The 20217-nt window shown below is 45.2% G+C and overlaps 2 protein-coding genes across 5 annotated transcripts in view; one reads left to right on the top strand and one right to left on the bottom strand.

The window, feature by feature from the left end:
• The window catches only part of FLRT2 (fibronectin leucine rich transmembrane protein 2), a 65425-nt gene extending 63021 nt beyond the window's left edge, over window positions 1-2404 (bottom strand). For both annotated transcript variants that reach the window (XM_055716376.1, XM_005438744.3), the window contains exon 1: window positions 2257-2404. The gene's annotated coding sequence lies outside the window, so the exon portion shown is untranslated. The remainder of the gene's footprint in view (window positions 1-2256) is intronic.
• LOC129736497 (uncharacterized) lies at window positions 762-5236 on the top strand. Of its 3 annotated transcripts, XM_055716378.1 has the most exons (3): window positions 762-957; window positions 2008-2270; window positions 2403-5236. In XM_055716378.1, the coding sequence occupies exons 1-3, from the start codon at window positions 794-796 to the stop codon at window positions 2714-2716; spliced, it is 741 nt and encodes a 246-aa protein (XP_055572353.1). In that variant the 5' UTR covers window positions 762-793; the 3' UTR covers window positions 2717-5236. The 3 variants fall into 3 exon arrangements, 1 of the variants encoding a protein (XP_055572353.1); XR_008733194.1 differs by lacking the exon at window positions 2008-2270; XR_008733193.1 differs by having other exon boundaries at window positions 1839-5236.
• The last annotated feature ends 14981 nt before the right edge of the window (window positions 5237-20217 follow it).

The raw sequence follows: 20217 nt of genomic DNA, 5'->3' as shown, positions 1-20217 counted from the left end.
GACACCCCAGGGAGATGTTTACAGTAATGAATTCAGTTGATAGCCATCTCTCTCTCTCTCCTGGAGTCCCTCCCACATTTCTAGTTTAAAGAATGCTTGGAAGGCAGGGCTGCAACCTAAAGCTTTCCAAGAGGCAAAGTCAGGCTAGGTTTTCTCTTTTTCTCTTTCCTTTTTTTTTTTTTTTTTCTTTCCCGCTTTTAACCCGTTGCTTGCTGAAGGCAGCTTAGCTCCCTCCCTCCCTCCCTCCCTTTGGACTCGCCCTCCCCTCCTTCTCCTCCTCGCAGCGAGGGGAAGCAAGCGGGCGGTGCTGCGCGGGGGTTACGCAGCCCGCGGACCCCCCCCCCCCCCGCCTCCCCGCGGCTGCCCGGCGCGCTCCCGGGCTCTGGCGGGGAGGATCCGAGGAGGGAGCTGGAAAACTCCCCGAGCTGCGGTCCTAGCAGGGAGATGCCCTCGCCGGCAGTAATTACAGCCGTGTTCTCCACCAACATGGCGATATTTCATGTGCAGCCGCCGCCAAGCCCGCCTCACCCCCTCCCCCCGCCCTCCGCGAACTTTTAGGTAGGCAATAGCAGTACTCAATACATATAACACAGAATAAAAGAAAGTCCAACCCTCAGGGAAGAGACGGACCTCCTTTAGTATTCCGTCTGATTTCCATCATCAGGCAGAAAGACTTTATAAACCGCTGGAGAAACCGCCTCTTGCCCTAAAGCGCTAACACCCACCCCCCCACACCCCCCGCCCCCCCTCCGGTGCTCAGCCAGTGCGTGTGCGCGTTCATGTGTGCGCGTTCATGTGTGTGCGCGCATCCCGGGCTGCCTGCGCTTTTTTCGGGGTAACCCTTCCTCTGCCGCCCCGTTCCCCGCTAAGCCGCTGCCCTGCCCTGCCAAGCCCACGCAAAGGCAGGACTATTTTAACACCGAGAAGCACCCGGGCGATAGGATACAGCCCTCCAAGGTAGGACGGGGGTTGTGCGCGAGGAGAATTTGCCTCGAAACTCCTCCATTAGTACAGAAAACGCACAATGCGGCGTTTGCTGCGAGTTACTTTAAGAGAGGGGCTGGGGAGGGGTGGGGAGAGGAGAGAAGAGCTGATCAATGCCATGTGTCGAGGAAACAGAAAAAGCAACCGAAATGCCTCGGGGGTTGCTTCTCCCTCACCCCCGGCTGCTCGCTAGCTTGCATTTTCAGCTCAAAAGCTGAATCACTCGCCATTGTCTCCGCACCTCCTTCGCTGGGGGGTGGGGTGGGGGGCTAAATTATTCACGACTTCAAAGGTTTAACAAGCCGTACCGACCAGCCCGGCGAGGGTCAGCCCAGCCCGGCTCCTGGCCCCCCCCGCACCCTGCCGTCCAAGGGGGCTTATGACCCCCCCACCTCACCCCGCTCCTTAACAGCCAGCCCCGAGCCGCCCTGCCCGGAGAAGAGGCTGCGCCCTCACCTACGCGGGTGCGCTGAGTGCTGGGGATGCGCGGAACGGGGAGCGCAGGTACCCCGGCATTTCTCAGGGGACTCGGCGAGGGGGAAGGAGTTGAGGACGAGCCCGCTCCCCTCCCGACACCTCTGCCTCGGGGTCCGGGGTACGCCCCCGGGATGGAGGTGGGGGGGTCCTAACCCCCCGGCGGGGCTCAGCCGGCCGGGAAGGAGCGGGTCTGGCACGGGTCAGCCCGCGGGGAGAGCCTGTACCCCCGGCTTGGAGGGAGGGCTGCTCGCTGCTCCCAGGGATGAAAGCATCAGGAGCCCCGCAGGGTCTAGAGGCAAATGAACGACGTTGATCAAAGGCTGTTCTGGGTCTTTTTTGACTTTTTAGGACCTGTCTTTATTTATTTTTTTTTTAAGGCTCTGCATACTTTTCAAAGCTCTTATTTGAGGATGATTTATATCCCTTTCCCGAAGCTGATAGACGAGCGGTGCATTTTTTCGTGGAAAAAAAAAAACAGCCCCCCTTATAAATCTTTCTCGTCCTCTGTCCATCCGTCCCTTCTTTCTCCACGTTCCCCGATATTAGCAACCTGTCGCCGACACACAGAGCTTTGTCGATCCCAGCCAGGCATTTCTGCTCCCTGTGCCCCCAAATCACGGGGGATACTACAAACTCCTGCTGCCTTGCCCCAGAGGGGCTAGGGGGGCTCACGCCCGGCCCCCTCCTGCCCTTGGCCCCTCACCCAGCCCACGCTTCACATCAGAGACACTCGAGACACACTTCGGTCAAATCAAGAGGGTGTCAAGCCAAGGAGATGACTCGACCAGCCGTTACCTGCTCCTGCGGAGGTGGGTCCTCCTCGCTTGGTCACCCAAAGCCCACCGGGTCCGGCAGGTTGAAAGGGACTAAAGTGACCGAAGCGCTGGGCTCCGGCATGGTATGATTTTAGGGATCACTGCCAAGGTCTCTGCTTTCCATAGCTGCCAACGGACACCATCACGCAAGGTTTCTCTCAAGGAAAGGAGGAAGGAAATTGTCTTGCCAAGCTGCTCGTCCAGCCGGTCACTTGACCCCGTCCCCCACCGATGACACGGAGGAACACCCCGGGAAAGCGGTTAAACGCCTCGGAATTCCCTTGCCTTCCTCTCCCAGCGGCGGCTGGGGCGCAGCGCGGCGGAGCGCCCTCACGGCCGCGCCGGCCCCGCTCCCCGCCGGCCGCCCGAGCGGCTCCGCTGCGCAGCGAGGGGGACCGGTCCCAGCCGCGGGGCTGCGGCGCGCCCAGCCTCGGGCATAGTCTTCCTTAAACTTTGCCTAGCGAGCGAGTCAGCGGCTTAACCCTTTGCAGCCCTTGCTCTCGCCCGGCCGCCGAGCCCGCAGGCCTGGGGATGCGCTGGTGCGAGGGGCAGCGCAGCCGGCTGCTCGCCCGGCGGCTTTCAGTTACGTGCCATTCGCTAGTCTTGATTTCATTTCATTATTATTTTATTTTTCAGTTGAAATAAATCACAACCGCCAACTGGGGAGCAGTTGGAGAGCTGAACACTGCTCTCTGGTTAGGGGCCGGAGGAAAAAAAAAAAAAAAAAAGAAGAAAAAAAAAAAGTCCTCTCGGCAAAGCAGCTTTCTTGGGGACTCACCTGTGGTCCCTACTTTGTCACCGAGTCTGGTATGGAAACTGTCACACTCATGGCACGGATCCCTCGCACACACATACACAGAGCTTCTACACCTTCCTCAGCGTGGTGTGGCTGAAAGTACAGCTCCGCATGAGCTATTTCACTCAGACCTCCGGATTCAGCACGTTTACAGGTTATTAATAACAGCAGAGAAAGGAGCAAGCGAGAAAGAAACATATTTCCATGGAAAAAAAAAATAGAAAAAAAAAAAAACCAACAACAAACCAACCAGAAAGCCTTTTTCACACATGCACTTTGTAGTCAAAGGAAATATTTACCACCAGCAAACTCCAGCATGTCAGAACATGTTTCCTTCGAAGCAGAAGAGAGCTTAAAAATGAGAGAAAAAGCATGTGCAATTCAAAGATGAAATGAAGTGCATGAAAGCTTTCCAAACTCAGCACCACCAGCCTGGAGCCTGATGTCAAGACAACGCTGGAGCGCTGCAACACAAAGATGTGGAAGGGGAAAGAAGGAAACTAGCAAACTCCATTGTTTTTTGTGGTTGGTTTTTTTTTTTTTTAATATTCTTTTTTATATATTTTCAGGAAATTATGATGTTTGCCACCCTTCCCTGCACACCCCCCACACACACCCCGAATAAAAACAAAATAAGGGGGACAAACACGTACGACCACCTCTAAGTGCAGCTGAACACTGAGAGCCTGGAGGTGGGCTGGGCTGCCGGGACCTCCTTCCAGCGCCCCGGGGGTCACCCCGCGGGGAGGACACGGAGGCAATGGCCCCTGCGGGCCAAGGGGACTCTGGCCTCCTGAGCTGGGTAAGGTAAGGCTGGCCGAGGAAGGAGAAGAACCCTACAATAAGCCAACGAGCAGGGAAAAAAAAAAAAAAAACAAACAAAAAAACCCAAACCAAACCTCCTCCCACCCACATTTTTAGGTTTGGAATTTAAGAAGAGGCAAATAGACCTATTTGAAAGAATACCCCCCTCCCCCCCCCCCAAAAAAAAGGAAAAAAAGCCAAACAAAAAGAACCCCTTTAGATATTGCATATAGCCTCATCCCGTTTGTAACGTTGGGGGGCAGAAGCGGGGAGGTGGGCGCAGCCGCCGGGCTGAGGCCGGCGGGCAGGCGGGCGCGCAGCGGGGCTCCGCGGGCGCGGAGCGGGGCGGGCTGCAGCGCCGGCGGCGCGGCGCAGGGGGCAGCAGAGCCCAGCGCTGGGCGACCGGGACACCCCCCCCCCCCACCCCACCCCCGATGGCTCGGGCTGCACACAACAGCTTCCCCCCCACCCCCGATATAAGTGTGTGTGTGTGTTAGCAAACCGCCCGGCGTGGGGAAAGGCAGCCGAAAAGGCGGTACAGCGAGGGCGCTCCCGCACGGGCTGGGGGCACGCAGGGTGGCCAGCCCGCGGTGGTGGTCCTCCGAGCCGCAACGCCACCTCACTTATTTGAAACAGAATGTGAAATGGGGTAACATTAAGGAAGATTATAAAAATCAGAGTCTTTTCCATAATTTTTTTTTTTTTTTTTTTTTTACCCCCAGCTGTATCGTTAAAGTGATTTCTGCAGCTGCAGGGGAGCCGGGAAAAGGCACTGGAAGTGATTCTGTAATGGGGGGGGGGGGGGGGGCTGGTTGGTCTGAAACGTACTGAGTGATGCCCAGGTCTTGTCAATCATGTCAAATTGGGGGTCAGGCCTTAAATTCGTGCAGCTGATGGAAGGGGGGGGGGGGGGGGGGCGGCAATGACAAGGTGAATTCTTCATCAAATTTGGGAAAATCAGCTGCTTTAAAAAAAAGGCTTTGAGGAAGGGGAGGGAAGGAAAAAAGGAAGGGAAAGGGGCATTTAGAATAGCAGACAAATGAGTTATGAAGATATTGTTATATTGTACTGAATTCTAGACAAGATGAAGTTATGAATGTGTTTCTCTTCACTGCAATCAAACAAGTGAAGCACTTGAGCTAGAACTACATTAGACCAGGGAACACCAACACCCCATGTCTCTCTTCTCTGGGCTCTCACTTCTGTGGCAAGCTGAAAAGCAAATTACCATACTGGTTCTGAAACAGCCTTTGGCAGAGTTTGTGATATGACTCAAATGGTAAATTTCTACTATTTTGGAAAGTAGGGATTGGATTTGATTTTCAAATAGAATTAATAATAAAACTTAAGTATGCCATTAGACTGTTCTTATTTGTGGTGTTTCTCATCGGTGCTTTCTTGTCTCCCCCTTTCCCTTCACCCACTGTTGCCTGCTGGGCTTTGACCTGTCTGTGTTGGGTGTCAGCCTGTGACAGTACCACAGTGCCTTGGGCTGCTGCACTTCATAGCCTTGACCTGGCCGAGGCTCTCCCCTCCTTACTGCAAGGATTTCTGCATTTATCTTTTGACAGTGTCATGATAAACTGCTTCTATGGATTGCCTTTGGCCATCCTTCACCGCCTTATCCCAGGAGACACAGGAATCCCGGAGCCTTATAGAATTTTGGGTTGGTTTTTTTGTCTTTAAGACTGAGGAGGATGTTCCAAGTTTTTCTGTTTGCAGCCTGTTTGTCAAGTTGATTTCCAATAAAATCAGGAAATAAGCTGGTCGAAATCTGTTGAAATTTTTTTTTCCTCCCTTCCCTTCTGAAAACCGGAGAGACTCCTGTCAAATTTTGTATAAATCAAAATAGATCTACCCAGACGCCATCCGATAGACATGTTGGAAACAGATAAATAGGTAAGACAGGAGGACTGGACTGTAACATTTTATTATATCTGAAACAATAAGTAGTCTATTTTTCTGACCACATTTTGTGACCAAAGTAAACTATGACAAATTGCATCACATATCACGCCATCTTATTTTAAGCAAAAAGTCTATAGGGAGGACAAAATTCTATGTATAAATTGCTGGTTGCTCACCTTAATTTTCACACTGAAAACAGCTGCACAAATATAGATTAATCCAGCTAATTATTTGCATCTGATGAAATTTAGGTAATTGAAATGGCTAAATCATCATGGACATAAGCAACCAGGATCATTAAACATGGTTATACATTGGTTCTTTGTTTTTTTAATGTATGCAAAATGCAAGGGAAAAATAGAATAACCAGAAAAGCAACTGGCTGAAATCAACACACACGGGGGGGGTAAAAAAAGTTCATTTATGATTGACCTAACTACTTACCAAGGTGTGAGTAGAAGGCATAAGGAAAACCTTGTGAATAGCATACAAATGGCCCACGTGAGTTTTCTCTTTAACATGTTCTAAGCAAAATCATTAAGGTCTTTTTCATTGCCATAGGCAGCTTTTAAAATAAAGGAAAGTTTTCCATCTCTGGTTCTGTTACTGGAAATTTATGTTTCTGGAAAACAACTCCACATGCTTCTACCAGACATACTCTAGCTGCACCATGTAGAACCAAAACACCAGCCCAGTGCAAGCTGTGCAGCATTCATTAAGTTGCCCCTTTTGCATTCATCGCTCTTCTTTTATTCCAAGTGGAGAAGGCTAGAAGGCAGACTATCAATCTACTCTAGAAAAAGCATCACTTTCTGATCACAAGGCCATCTGCCCTATCTCCCAAGGGACTTCAAGAGCTCACTCATTCTAATTTTCTACTGATTAAAAAAACCAGATTCATTTGTACTTTCTTATCCACAGGTTCAGCAAGCTAAAATCATTCTTCCACTTTTGTCTCTGTCGAGTCCCTTTCTGTAACTTCTTGTATTTTCAAGGGGATTGTTGCAATTACGGAAGAGCACCTCTGGATGTTCTAAGCAGAACCAGTTTTCTTTCAGCTCAATAAACAGGAATGGACAGATTTTAGAGTTTTGAGCTTTATAAAAGTTGTACAGGAGAAAACTGTTTTAAAACAATTAGCCTGGTCAAAGTGTCTTAATATTATGTAAAGAAAGAGAGCCTAAAAAAAATTGCTACAGCTTACCATGTAGCCCCCAGGGCTCACAGCACGGGTCTTATGGCTTTATAGCTGCCTGATTTTCATGCAGCACTTTAGGCAAGGCTAGCAAACTTCATTCTACAATGTTTTAAAGAACCCTGAGCTCTGGCTGACAATCGTTGTTAACTCTTTTTCAATTCCGGTATAAACTAATTACGTGTAATAAGATACAAAGGAGAATGTAGATTTTCTATTGAAATTTATTGATTTTTTCTTTTTCTGGATTAATCCCTTGATTATGATAAAGAGGTAATGACATTTTGCAAAGCCTTTCCTAATCCTTCCTGCTTATATATTTTAGAAAATATTGTCGTAAAATGGATAGGTGAAAAGGAAAATTGGTTTCAATTACCTAAAGGAGGAGGTATAAAGCCATTACACTGACCATCAAGGTCAAGAATTAGAGGCTACGTGATTGCACCTCCAAACTCAGAAATAAATGAGCAATAGTCTTTGCATGCTGCTGTGCCAGAAGGTTCCTATCCAGGGGCTATTACTAGAGGGCAGAAAAGCATGTCACCGTGGTACAGACTGATTACCTGAAAGGAAAGGGGGGGAAAAAAAAGGCCCAGGCAGAATGACTCGGCAGATGGTATCTGTTTTGAATCCTGATAAATTGGCAGTAAGCTTTCAGGTCTTTGAGAGGATTCTGAGGCAGTGAAAATATCTTGTGAAACCATTTGTCTTGGTTTTCAGCAGTGTAAAGCACCCACGTCACAGATTTGTGGACTGAGGGGGATAAGAAGGTTGTCACAGCAGTCAACAACTCTTCATCAGTTTCGGAACGCAGGGCACCAGCTTAATTCTTTGCAGCGCTAAACTTTTTCTTAATATCTAGTAACAGGGAGCTCTTTTCAGTAACCTCTTTATGAACAGGAAGGCATTGCCTTTTAGACGTAGGGAAGATGTTGTTAGAAGGAACAAGGATCTCTAATGAGAACCACTGAAGCAGGGAAAAGTTCAGCACCCATCCAGGTAACCATGGCCTGCTGGCAGGGGGACAGAAGGGATGTGCTTTAATGAGGGGTGTGTGCTATGTGGAAGCAGAGATGGGCTGCTCAAAAGGTATGAGGCTACTTACTACACCGATGCTATGAAGAATATTTAGTCGCTAGTACCAGCAGATTTTTTTCTTAAGTTCATTTCCACGCTACAACAGAACTGGGAAAGACCCTGAATTTCTTTCCCCAAAGGGATACTGAAGGAACCTGCAGGTGAGAAAACCCATCTACGGAATTGCACCAGGATTGCAAATATAGGGTGAGTTTAATTCAGCTAAAGGGTCCTTGTTAGGAAATTCCATTCCTCTTCGTTTTCCCCTTTGCAGTCTTCGCAGTTCTCAAGATCTCAAACAGTCCCTGGGGAATGACCTACATCGGCTTTGCACGTACGATATTCAGCCTGGGAGAGAGAGCTGACCATTTTTTATAAAGAAAAGAGCTGTATGTAAAAGTAATAGTACATGGGAAGTTTTTCTGGATCATATATATATATATATAATTTAATTATCTTGAAGAATTAATAATTAAGTAATTGTGGTGTGCTTCTCCTTTGCTTTTGACTCAAACAGACCCTGCCTCAATTCACACCGAGTTTTCTCGTTGATTAATTCTGCTTACTTGGTGGTGATAAATTTCACTTGAGACAAACCATGGGCTTATTTCGCTAAACACACCACACATACAATGGCCTAGGTGGAGCAGTTACAAAGAAGAGTCAGGAATATACCCCCAGGACAGATTGAACTTTTTACTTGCATCATAAAATGATCTTCCTTTCAGTGCCTCAGGCAAAAAGAACGGGAAGAAGTTAAGCTGTTCTTTTCGTAGGGTTCGAGAAGGCGGTGAAATCCTCCCTGAAGAGAATGAAGCAGCTTGGGTGTGTATTGGTTTATTGGTGACTTTTAGTGAGTGCAAATAAAATGAGTTAGGGGAGAGGAGAGTTTTCAGCATTTGACTTATTCATTGTATTTTTGAAGCCTGTGCATGGCTGTCAGCATGCGTTGAGCAGAGGGACAGATTTCTGCAAGCTCAGAGACAAGCTGGGTTTTTGCTATGGGAACATCTCTGGAGCTTGTTTCATGTATTTGCTGAACACAATTTGTTTCAACCACCACTAAAAAAAATAGGCTAATTTGATACTTCCATTGTCACCATCCTTGGGTTTCTCTGGTTTCTGACTCGTTGCTGGCTATTAAATATTGTTATGGCCAGTCTTGACATTCTCATGATTACTGGTTTATTACTGGAGTTTGTCTTGAAAAAAAATATTTAAATATTAAAATATTAAATTATATTAAATTTAATCAGTAAAAATAATTTAAAAAATACAATTTATACTGTTTATTGCATGAGCAAGGCTGCTGCCCAAGGGAGGACGGGCTGGAAGCGGAGGGTGGCCCCAGGCAGAGGCAGTGCCCCCAGCCAGCCCTGTAGCAGGGAGGTGGGTGGGCAGAGCAGGGTGATGGGGGCAGGGTGCCTTAATAATCCCACACACAGCAGGGTGGAGAGTCAGGCTCAGGGTTCACCCAGGACCAGAGACAGGACTGGAAAGAAGGCTGACATGTATGCCCAGGATCCACACAGAAGGCAGGACCAGAGGACTGCACGCCTGCAGCAGCCACCAGAGCAGCACTGGCTGCCAGCCCCACGCTGCCACGGAGCCCCTGCACCGCAGCAGAGGGTGTGTGGAGCATCCCAGCTGGGGGTGTACCCCGTCATGGCCTGGGGGTGCCCCCAGGGCTCTGACTTTTATGATCTTCACCACCAGCAACTGCATACATGACTTACTGAAACCACATAATAGTTCATCAATACGTAACATCAACTCTCTGAAGGGCCTTTTCATAAGCTTAGAAATCAACTTCAGCTCTTTTCTCAGAGAATAGATGATTTTACCAATCCATAGTAGATAGTCTATTACATTAAATATTTGAAAGATGTGATATTTCATCTAGTTGTGAGAAAGCTTTTAAGCTCATTGATAATAGTGTCAGTGCTTCGCTTTTCTTAGTCTTGTTGCTGTACGTGAGACTGGACAGGCTCACCGAGCAGAGGCACTATTACAATTTTCAATAATTGTGTTATGATTTTCCTTATAATTGATGATCATTTGACAGAGCTAACTTCTAGAGTTGGGCGATTGCTTGAGACACTCAGGCTTTTGCAGTCACCTAAACTAAGGTGCTTTAAGCAGTTACTGCTCAGAGCTCTTTGCTGAGCTCCAGCAGGTACTCTGGCACATCAGTTATTACTGAGGTGTATTCTTGAACCTCTGCAGTTGACAGCAAAAGATGTACTAGTGCTGACCCGTGTCGATTTTCCGCTTCTTTTTTTATGCTAAGCTGTAAAGTGGTAGCTATCAGGAGTTGCTGCCAACCTAAAGAAGCTCTTCCTGTGGAGGGAAAATGAGGAAAGAGCTGGGTGGACAGCTGGGGGAGGTAACAACTGTAACCAGCCTTGCCCCACTGCAAACTCTAATTTAAAGGGAGGGTAGGGGTGGGGGTGGGGAGAAGTCTCTAACTTTCAAGAATGCAAGTCCTCAAACTGGAAAAAAGTCAAAAAGCTAACAAACCCATCAGCCAACCAACACAAAGTAAGTGAATAAGGTAATTACTGGAAAAAAAGAAAATCTTCATCAATACTGATTTAGACTTCCACGTCATGTTGTAGCTTGCCATCGTGACTGGCACTGGAAACACAGGTTTTGAATCTCAGGATTTTCAATTATGTGACTGAGAAAGGATTTGAGTGAGCAGTGCTGGTTTTCTCTCCCTTCTTGTTACTGCTAAGGTTGCATTTACTTGTTTTGGGTTGTTTGTTTTGCCTTTATGTTGTTGTTGGTTTTGTTTGGTTTTCTTTTTTTTTTTTCCCTTCCATATTCTAAACTGGCCAGAGAGCTGAGTGATGCTCATGCCGTGTGATAGCTGAGCTAAGGAGCGCGTTGCAGTCCCTGCGCACTCTTCATTGCCCGTGTCCTCAGGACCTGGTCCACTGTCACTTACCTTATGCTCTCATAGAACTGATTTGACTTAGCTGGGTTTATTCCAGATTGGTAGGGGATAATATTACAAAACTTACTATCTCCTAGCAAACCTGTCTTTGGAGACATAGGAGTAGGTCCTTTGGGAATACCCTTCCTGTAGTTGTACTGAAAGAGAGGGCATGGAATCACTTCCTATGGACTTGGTTACTATTACAGATCTGAAGTTCTATAATTCTGAGAGATAAACGGACAAAAGGCGTCTCCTGCTTTTGCAGGGCAAACTCTATTGAGTCGGCCGGCTCAGATCACACTGACTGCGCAACATCAGATGCCCTGAATCAAATAATTGGTACAGCCACGCCAACGCCCTGCTACTTCTGGCCATGCCTGTGTTTGACACTTCGGAGAAATGTGCAAAAAATTTCCATAAACCACCTGGCCGATTGTTCAAGTTACATGTCTTGATTATAAAAGTTATGGATGAAGAAGCAGAAGTCAGAGAAACTGATTATTTTTTTCTAGCTGAGTGCTCACACAGACACCTTGTATTTTTAACAGCACATGAAGAAGCTGCCTTTTGTTTCTCGCTATTTTTCTAAATGCTCATATTTTATGAAGCTTGCACATACTAATTCACGGGCGTACAGGACTGGACTATTAAGACTCATTAAATGCATTGATTTGTCTTTCTTCTTTCTGTTTCTTATCAGTCATTAATGATGTACAATGACTTGTCTCCATTTTTTTCATCTGTTTTCATCTATATTCCTCATATTTTATCTTGAACAAAGAGTAGTCTTGTGCCATGAAGGCTCATCAAAGTTGTAATTACATTTCATTCATCTGCATTGAACTGTCTGTCACCTGTTAGCATTTTGAATGCTCTATATGTCTTTCTGCACTTGTCTGCATTCTTCCTCATTATTTACTCCTCCTCGACCATCCATTACTGATTGCTAACTGCTTTCTGCTTTCTGCATTTAATTTCTTTAATTACCAGCTGTGTTTGCAACCTTCTAGCAGTTTCAACCCAGAAATATTGGTAATGCTTTTTTCCACATTTAGCAAGTGTTTATACTCTTAAACCTAATGTTTATCTACAAGACCAACGTGCCAGAGCAAGGCAGGATAAATCTTGGGACTGGGGATCTGTTATACCCCACAGCTGTCTACACACTTTTTCCTAGCCTATCTTTTATGCTCTGGACACCGTCCTTGACATAGCCTAAAACTCATAAGCACTCCGGATTCTTTGTTGTAAGTAATTTCTTTTGTGATGTAAAATTGCCTGCTGGTAATGACTAGATTGGTGGCCAGCAGGGGGTAAGGACTCTTACTGATGGCTTGTATTCCTTCTTCCTTTTATAATGCATCATGTTTTCTTTTTATTTAATTAAAATACTGCCTTCATTTTTTCTTCTCACGTAACTGCCTATGCTTGCCTTTGAGATCTTTTTCCTCCTGTGTACCTGTTTCATCCTTCATGACATCTTATTTTAAAAGAGCACATGCTATCAGCAAATCTGCCTTTTCACTTGCATGCAATACCTCGCAAAGTCCCAAAAGGTGATTTACAACTTGGATGAAGAACCCAAAGGCCTGCTTTTAAAGAAATAAATTTCAAAACCATAAATTATGGGCTGTACAGGTATTTTATTCCTGACCTGTAAAATGGATAAATGAGCTTTGTTTCCTTCACAGGGAAATCCTTCTCATAAGTAGGTGAAGGTTATCGGGTAGAAGATTCCTGTAGCAGGATAAAATGGTGGATATGCTACAGCTCAGATCCTTAGCTGCTGTGCATTGTTATAACTTCAGTGGATCCAATGAAACTAAGGTGGTTTGTATAGAAGGAAAACGTGAATGTGCATGGGTTTGTTTCTTTGTTTTTGCTTTCAACAGAGATTCAGGCAGCTCTAGCTGTAGTATCGTTACATCATGCATGCTGGTTTCAAAGGCCTAGGGACTTTATTTGAATTCAGGTGACCAAAGTGTATATAGTGCTTAGTAATTCTTTAGACTAGAAATAGTAACAGGCCACAAGAAATCTGCCGAGGCTCAGTTTACTTTCATATCTCTCTCTAATCAATTTTTCAAATACTTTCACCGAAACAAAAATTTCTGACAGCCTGTGCAAAGTGTTACAGAGTGTTAAAAAGAGCAGAAGTCATCACAAAAGTGAAAAGTACATCACCAGCCTTCTGAACTTTTCATATACTGGTTTAATTTCAATTAATTTTGTAAACACCAGAAATACTTTATATCTTTTATATATTCTGTAATGAAATTAAGCAAAAAAGTCTTTAAGAGGTGTCAAATTTTTAAAGTAGCAATGTAATCATCTAAGGGGTCTATGAAGCATTGCTAAAGTGTGCCTAATTTTACCTAAAAATGTTTGTATTAAGCTAGTAGGTTTCAACTGAGAAAGAACATACTGCTTACAAAGATAACCAAGCTCTCGATAATCTGTCATGATGGTTAATTATCTTCAATGCTAATTACACATTTGAGTTTGTCTGCCTTGAATTTTCAGCCATTGGTTGCTGCTACAGATTATGCATCATTTTCTTCATGCAACTAATTAAAAATGATCAAATGACACAGGAACCTTCTCTTTGAAAGGAAAATGGATTTTTCTCCTTAACCCTCTTAAGTGATGAAATATTTCTTTTTTTCTTTTCGCTGTTTTGCTGGGTCTTACTGGTTGGTTACCAGTTCCTTGTCATCTGCAGCATCCCCCACCCACACCTCCCAGCTGACTTTTGTCTCATTTTCTGTCCAAAACATCCGAACGCATCACCTGTTACCAATACTGCCATTCACCCACAAGAAACAATCAAGAACTAGGTACTTGTCCAAGACTCCTGGCAGCTCTCCATGTTTGAAAGATGGAGGAATTCTGTTTCTAGCCTATTTCCTGATCTTCATCAGCATAAAGCATGACATGGCTCTGCAGAAACTTCTGAACCTCCGCTGGGAACAGCTGGTCACACAATGGGGATGGAACAGGTCTGTGGTATTGCCTAGGCAGCCGGTGGAAAACACATTTCCAGCTGCAGCAGCCAGAAGGATCTCCATTCTGGCCCTCAGGGCACAGGCAGGGCCATGTTTGACTTCCCATGCCCTCTGCTTCTCTGCTGCCCTGTTGCAAAACCTGTCAGTTTTTTGTCCAGCCATTTCACAGCTTGCTTGTTCCTGCCGTTTAATTTGCCTTGCTAAGTACTATAGCACATTCAAGCCTTTCGACCGACTCTGCTGCCATTTAATCACCTTTGCTAGCTTTCACCTCCTTTCTGCCAATGGATTAGCTCCTCCACTGCTGCCACTTGCTAATTGAGGTTGCTATTTCATTCATCTGTGCTGAGGTATGCTGTGGATTAACTGTTTCTTACTATTAGTTCTTAACTTTGACTCATTTATTGCTGCAAATGACATAACTTCTCCTGCTGCTTTTCTCTTCTTGTACTCCTTCTCCCCCCTCCCTTTCATTTCTTATCTTCCCTTTTTCTTACCACAGAATCTCAAGCCCTAAATCACTATGCATAACGTAATAAGCACGAGTGACTGTGCTGTTATAACTTACAAAAGAAAATGAAAAAGAGTCAGGGAAAATGCCACAGTTAATCTCTGCTGCTGTATTTTATACAGCCATTTTTGCCCCCGCAGGACAGGTACCACCAAATGCTCGCAACTTCCAACTTTGCCCCAGCTTGCCCTCAGTCAAAGGCAATATGAAGTGGAAGATGAAATGGCCACAGCCCATAGACATGCATCTCTTCTGGAAATTACTTTTTCTTTTTTCTTTTTCCTCCCAACAAACTATATCTTCTCCTAAAATTTTCTCCCCCTGTTTTACCACCAGTGCTTTCTGGTATCAAAACACAGTACAGGGCACACCGGAGACCACCATAGCCTTCATCTGCAGTTCTCCTTAGCAATGGCGGCTGAAAGCAAAACCTCTGTGCCAGCGGGTACAGCTGACAACATCATTTAGAGCTACTGTCTGCTCAGCTGGTTATTGCTACAGCCTCTCCACCTAACAACAAGTGCTCAAATTCAGTGTATTTTGGCTCTCCTACACCTGCCGCACTACTGCCAGGGGAGTTTATGGAAGGAACCAGCCTGAGACCACTGTAAAGTAAAGAGATATTGAGTGAGAGGCAGAATCTGGCTATATTCGGGACCTTGTGGCACAATTTCTGATCGAGAGTCTCCTGCCCTGTGGAGTTGCCACCTAGTTTTCTTCCTGAACCAAACTGAAGAGAGAGAATTTCTGACTGGAACATGTTTTAGGCCACATATCCCAAGTCCTTCCCCACCTTCCAATAACAAAAGCTCTGTGGTGTGACTGAAACTGAATAGATACCTTCTGGCCACCCGCCAGGGCATGAAAGCATTTTAGGAAAAGGAAGGATGTGACCCGTTTTGCATTTTGGGAACTCAGTGGCCATATGTTGAGGGAGGATTAAGGGGTGTGTGTGTGTGTGTGGCTTCTGCAATGAGACAGCCCTTGCTGTCTTGGTCCAAATAGTTCATCCAATTTATATTGAATTTTCTGCACATCTGTGACCTGTCTCCTCATCAGTTCCTCCCTCTGGGGTGAAAGAGTGGCAAGGTGGCTGGTGGCACCACGCTTGATTTGAAAGCTGTTAGCAAAATGAATCCCCTAAAGAAAAAGATGCAGGGAACAATCTATAACTTACACTGTTTGTGCAACCTTCAATGGAAGTGTGAGAGGAAGGCTGAAGGGAAAATCAAAGATATGAAAGATAAAAAGCATGAGGTGGGGTGGAGGAAAGTTTGGAGGCAATGAATATCTGAAAGCTGTTTCATATCATGTAGATTTGGTGTATCATTATCAGCAGCCTGCCTTTTGTTTGGGGTGGTTTTTGGGTGTGGGGAGGGGGTTGTACTTCTCAAACCATGAAACAACAGGACAAACCAGTCGCTTTTCAGAGTTAAATGCAAATTAACACAATATTTTCTGAAAATTATTTTTTTGTTCTTTCTAGCATAGGCAGTGATCTTCATCCATACGAATGTATAGTGTACAAATGCATATATACACAAAGAAATATATTTGTATAGCCAGGGATCTGCCTATACTGGAATAATCTTTAAGCTAAATTCAACATTTATACAACTTGTCTCTCCATATTTCCCCGGCGTGTTTAGATGAAGTAAGCCTCAGCTTTCTAATTGTCATGATTGAACCCCAGCTGGCAACCAAGCAAAACCAGCACACTAATAAAAGACCAGACCCTCTCCCTTTCCGCCCTGCGCAGCCTGTTCACGTGGGAGATGCTTTTGGAGCCCTAAGAAGAGGAGAGATCACTTCCTAGCGTGTGTCCTACTTCAGCTGGATGCGGCGGCATGCCCTTTCCCATTGCTTACCTGGTGTTTGAGCTCTGTGAAGCCATCCCCTCCCCATGGGACTGTCTCCTGCTCCAGTCAGTGGGAACTGTCTGGTTCCATGTCAGCCCGTTACCAGTCCTGACTCCAGCCGAAGAGCGATGGAAGAGCAACGCCCTTTTGGAGCCGGTGCGAATCACAGAGCATCCACTCTGGATGCCTTGCTTAGTGGTGAATCGCTGAATGCTGGGTGGGGAAGGAGTCTTGGCATTGCTGGGATGGAAAATCCCCCTCTCCTATCTTCTCAGGAGGCAATGATTAGCCAAAGGTAAACCCTCCTGGACTCCAGTCTTCCAAAAGAACCCATACAAGTCACCACGGCTAGCAGTAAATGCCTTGCTATGTTGAAATCTCAAAAAATTTGCATTTTCTTGCGGGCTTTAAACTTTTGAGTCATAAAAATGACGTCAGCCTGATTGCCTGATTGCTTTTCCTCTGTGTTTTGTTCCTAACTTAAGAGCAGTAGTTATTTTCACAGCAGTTGACGATATCATCTCTTAAAAGCTGGAAAACCTCATAAATGATGTCGCAAAGGTTCGATATTCTCTCAGGGATGGCCAAGCCTGTGCTGTTGCCCCCCGTTCTGGGTTTCTGTAAAGGAGGAAGGAGTTGCTCTCACTGTTTTAATCCCCAGTTTGAGGTATACCTGTTACAAAGTCGATGACAGGTGTTCTGCATCCTCCACCTCTCAGAAAACAGCTTACATTGATAGAAACTGTATTAGTCTTTAGATCTCATAAAAAGCCATCTCATGCGGGTGACGGCAGCATGCCAATATTTTTGGCACAGGTAAGAGAAACCTTGAATTATGAACAAGTTACCGCTGGAATCTCAGCAGATCCAGTAATTAATTGTGTTCCTACGGAAGTTTGTGCACATTTCTGGAGGTTTGTAGCAATATATAGGTTTGGTATTGTTTTTCATAGGTATGCTTGACTTGCAGCTGAAGAGTAAATAGAATTTGCAAAACTGTAAAATATATAATACGGGCAAAGAGAAGAATATCATTATGTGACTGGATATGTCTTTACACAGTGTAGAATAATGCATTGTTCCAGAGAAAGTTTTCTAGCCTGTTGGGTGAATAAGATGCATTTCTTACAGAATTCCAATAGTATGTTCATAGTATTATGGGGAAAATTGGCTAATTACTACTAAGGCCATTTAAATGAGTTTCCCGTGTATATTTACCTGGGAGACTCCTGCTGCTTGATAGGAGTTTTCAGCAATTTTTGTCTAATCTCCTAAATAATGTCCCCTTTAATTCTAATGGAAAAGAAATAGGCTGGAAAGCCATAAGCAAGGCTTTAATTTAATTTGCTTGTTTAACTAAAGCTAAACAAAATTTCAAGATAGTTCACACTTTAAAAAGCAAATTGCAACAAACCTAAAGAGGTACATTTAATGGAAATTCAGTGAGCCAGGGCCAGGGATCTGAGACCAGAGATCACAAAGATTGGTGAAATATGTTTCTGATGGACAGAGGTAGGAAGAAGTACATGACCAGTACGTGCAGCTCGGCTGGCACAAATGCCTTTGATATAGTCATTCCAAAATGTGCTGTGACTCGAATACTTTGTTTTCCTTGGTGGGAAATTGGCATGAACCTGAAGAGGAAATGCAGAATTTATACAGAATGATGTGTAATAACTCCAGTAGTACCTTGTACAAGTGCTAGAGAGGTATATGGGCATTCAGGACAAAATCTTTGCGAGACAACTTGACAACCAGGACATCTCTTCCAGGGGCTTCCTTCCTGCTGTTCCTACAGCACTGCTTTAGCACATTGCTGACAGTAGGGTCAACTCACTGCCAGTTGAAGTTGCTCAGGGCTTTATCTTATCAGATCTTGAAAACTTCCAAGGATGGAGACTGTACAACCTATCTGGGCAACCTAGTTCATCTTTACTGCTTTCATGGGGAGAATGTTTCACTATGTGAAACGCTCTTCCTTTGGTTTATGCTTCTTGTCCCTCATCCTCCCACCACACATCACTGTGAAGAGGCTGGCTGTGTCATCTCAACACCCTCCATGTAGGTGCTAGGTTACCCTGAGGCTACCTTTGCCTCCAGGCTGAACAAGCCCTGGTTCCTCAACCTCTCTTCAGGGCAAGGCATCCACCCCCCAGTCCTGTTGGTGCGCCCTGCAGAACTCACTCCTCTTTACCAATGCCTTTACTAGACAGAGTGGGACAAAACTGGACAGTCTTGTAGTGGACTGATGAGTGGTGTGTAAATGAGAATAAACACCTCTCCTGATTTCCCAGCGGCGCTTCCCTCCTGCCCCTGCAGCTCAGGATGCAGCTGGCCCTTGCTGTGGCAGGTGACGCTGGTGGCTCACCCTCAGCTTGGTGCCCACTAAGATCCCCAGGACCTTTACAGCAGGGCTGCACCCAGCCCACCCGCTCCCAGCCAGTGACGCTGCACCAAGCTCTGCTTCCCACCGGCAGGACTTCACGTTTGTCTTCGCTGCGTTCCTTAAGGCTCCTGTTGGCCCCATTCTTTCAGCAGGTCTGTGTCCCTCCACCCTCAACTGTATTGACTGTTCCCCCTCCTTCTTGGTGTCACCTGCAAACTTGAAGAAAGAGCGCCTCATCACCTCCTTCAGGTTATTGTTAGAGATGCTAAACAGGACGGATATGTATGCAATGTTTGTGTTTCCAGAAATTCAAGTAGTTCATCAGGTCTTTCTGCTTCTGAGACTCACAAAGTCTCCCTCCTAACTGTTCTCAACTGACCAGCTGAAGAGATTTGAGCTAAGGGTAAATTGTATTATAACACCAGAGAAAGTCTTTATTTCACTCAAAATGTTGTCTGAATGAAGACTGAGAGATTGTGTGGTTCATAATATTGGGCAGGCTTTCAACAAAGGGATTTCAAGAAAATCTCTGGTTCAGCAAATGCATAAAAGCAAGTCTTTTGATTTTCATAGCTGTACAGTGTGGTGCTGGCAGAGTGAGTTGGTGTATAATTATAATTTCTAAGAACAGATTCTATTAAAATTGGGAAAAAAAAGGTCTTTGTGAGGAAATATGGGCTTTAAAATGTGAGTGCTGCATTCTATGGATTGTCATTATTTTGAAGCCTTAAAATAAATAAATGTTTCCAGAAACAAACATGGGCTATTCAGATGCCAAATTCTTTTGTTTTCATAAGTGTCCCTTTGAATGCATCGAATCCAGCATTTAGCACTTGGCATCTAATTAATTTGTTATCACGGAGGAAGTCACGGAGTGATACAATTCCCCGTTCTCATAAGTACCAGAATCTGTTTTTAAAACTGTGGAGGCAGAGCACTAATAATAACAGGTTTCTCAGCTTAAATACTATTTCCCTTCCAGCTCCACATCATACCTTAAAGAAACCCTCCCCCAAGCTCAGAAAAAAAACCCCACCAAAACACAAAACCCCCCAAAACCCTCCTTAATACAATGTAACCCTCAGGATTTTTTCAATTGTTAAAGTAAATCAGATTGTTTTATTCTGCTTTGGGAAATCTTGTTCTTGGTACATTTTTAAGTTAATGGGGAAGATGAACCAAGAGTTTGCATATTTTCTGTAACTAGACTTCCAAGAGACCAATTAATTTTAACTGGAATGATGGAGGGACATTTCTGTTATTCACCTTTTCAAAGTGTAGAACAGGCTTTGCTTTTACTAAGTAGGCTCATCAAATTTACATCACCATTTAATTAAATGTTTGTAGCAATAATTGACCTCAGGAGTAAGTAATCTGGTAATAAATAGATTCCACTGTTTCTAAATAGTTTTTTTACTGACTCTGAGACACTGTTCATAGTGTGGTAGCTTTGCCACAA

This window comes from Falco cherrug, chromosome 7 (genome assembly GCF_023634085.1).
Source record: "Falco cherrug isolate bFalChe1 chromosome 7, bFalChe1.pri, whole genome shotgun sequence".
In the NCBI taxonomy this organism is placed as follows: domain Eukaryota; kingdom Metazoa; phylum Chordata; class Aves; order Falconiformes; family Falconidae; genus Falco; species Falco cherrug.
Note: the sequence above shows the minus strand (reverse complement) of the source record. Positions and strands in the feature narration are given on the sequence as shown.

Excerpts from the sequence above, each read along its gene's own strand:
- LOC129736497 (XM_055716378.1), top strand. The coding sequence starts at position 794 with ATGTGTGTGCGCGCATCCCGGGCTGCCTGCGCTTTTTTCGGGGTAACC. Across the intron at positions 958-2,007 it reads ATAGGATACAGCCCTCCAAG|CAACCTGTCGCCGACACACA; the intron begins GTAGGACGGGGG and ends CCCCGATATTAG. Across the intron at positions 2,271-2,402 it reads CGTTACCTGCTCCTGCGGAG|CTGCCAACGGACACCATCAC; the intron begins GTGGGTCCTCCT and ends TGCTTTCCATAG.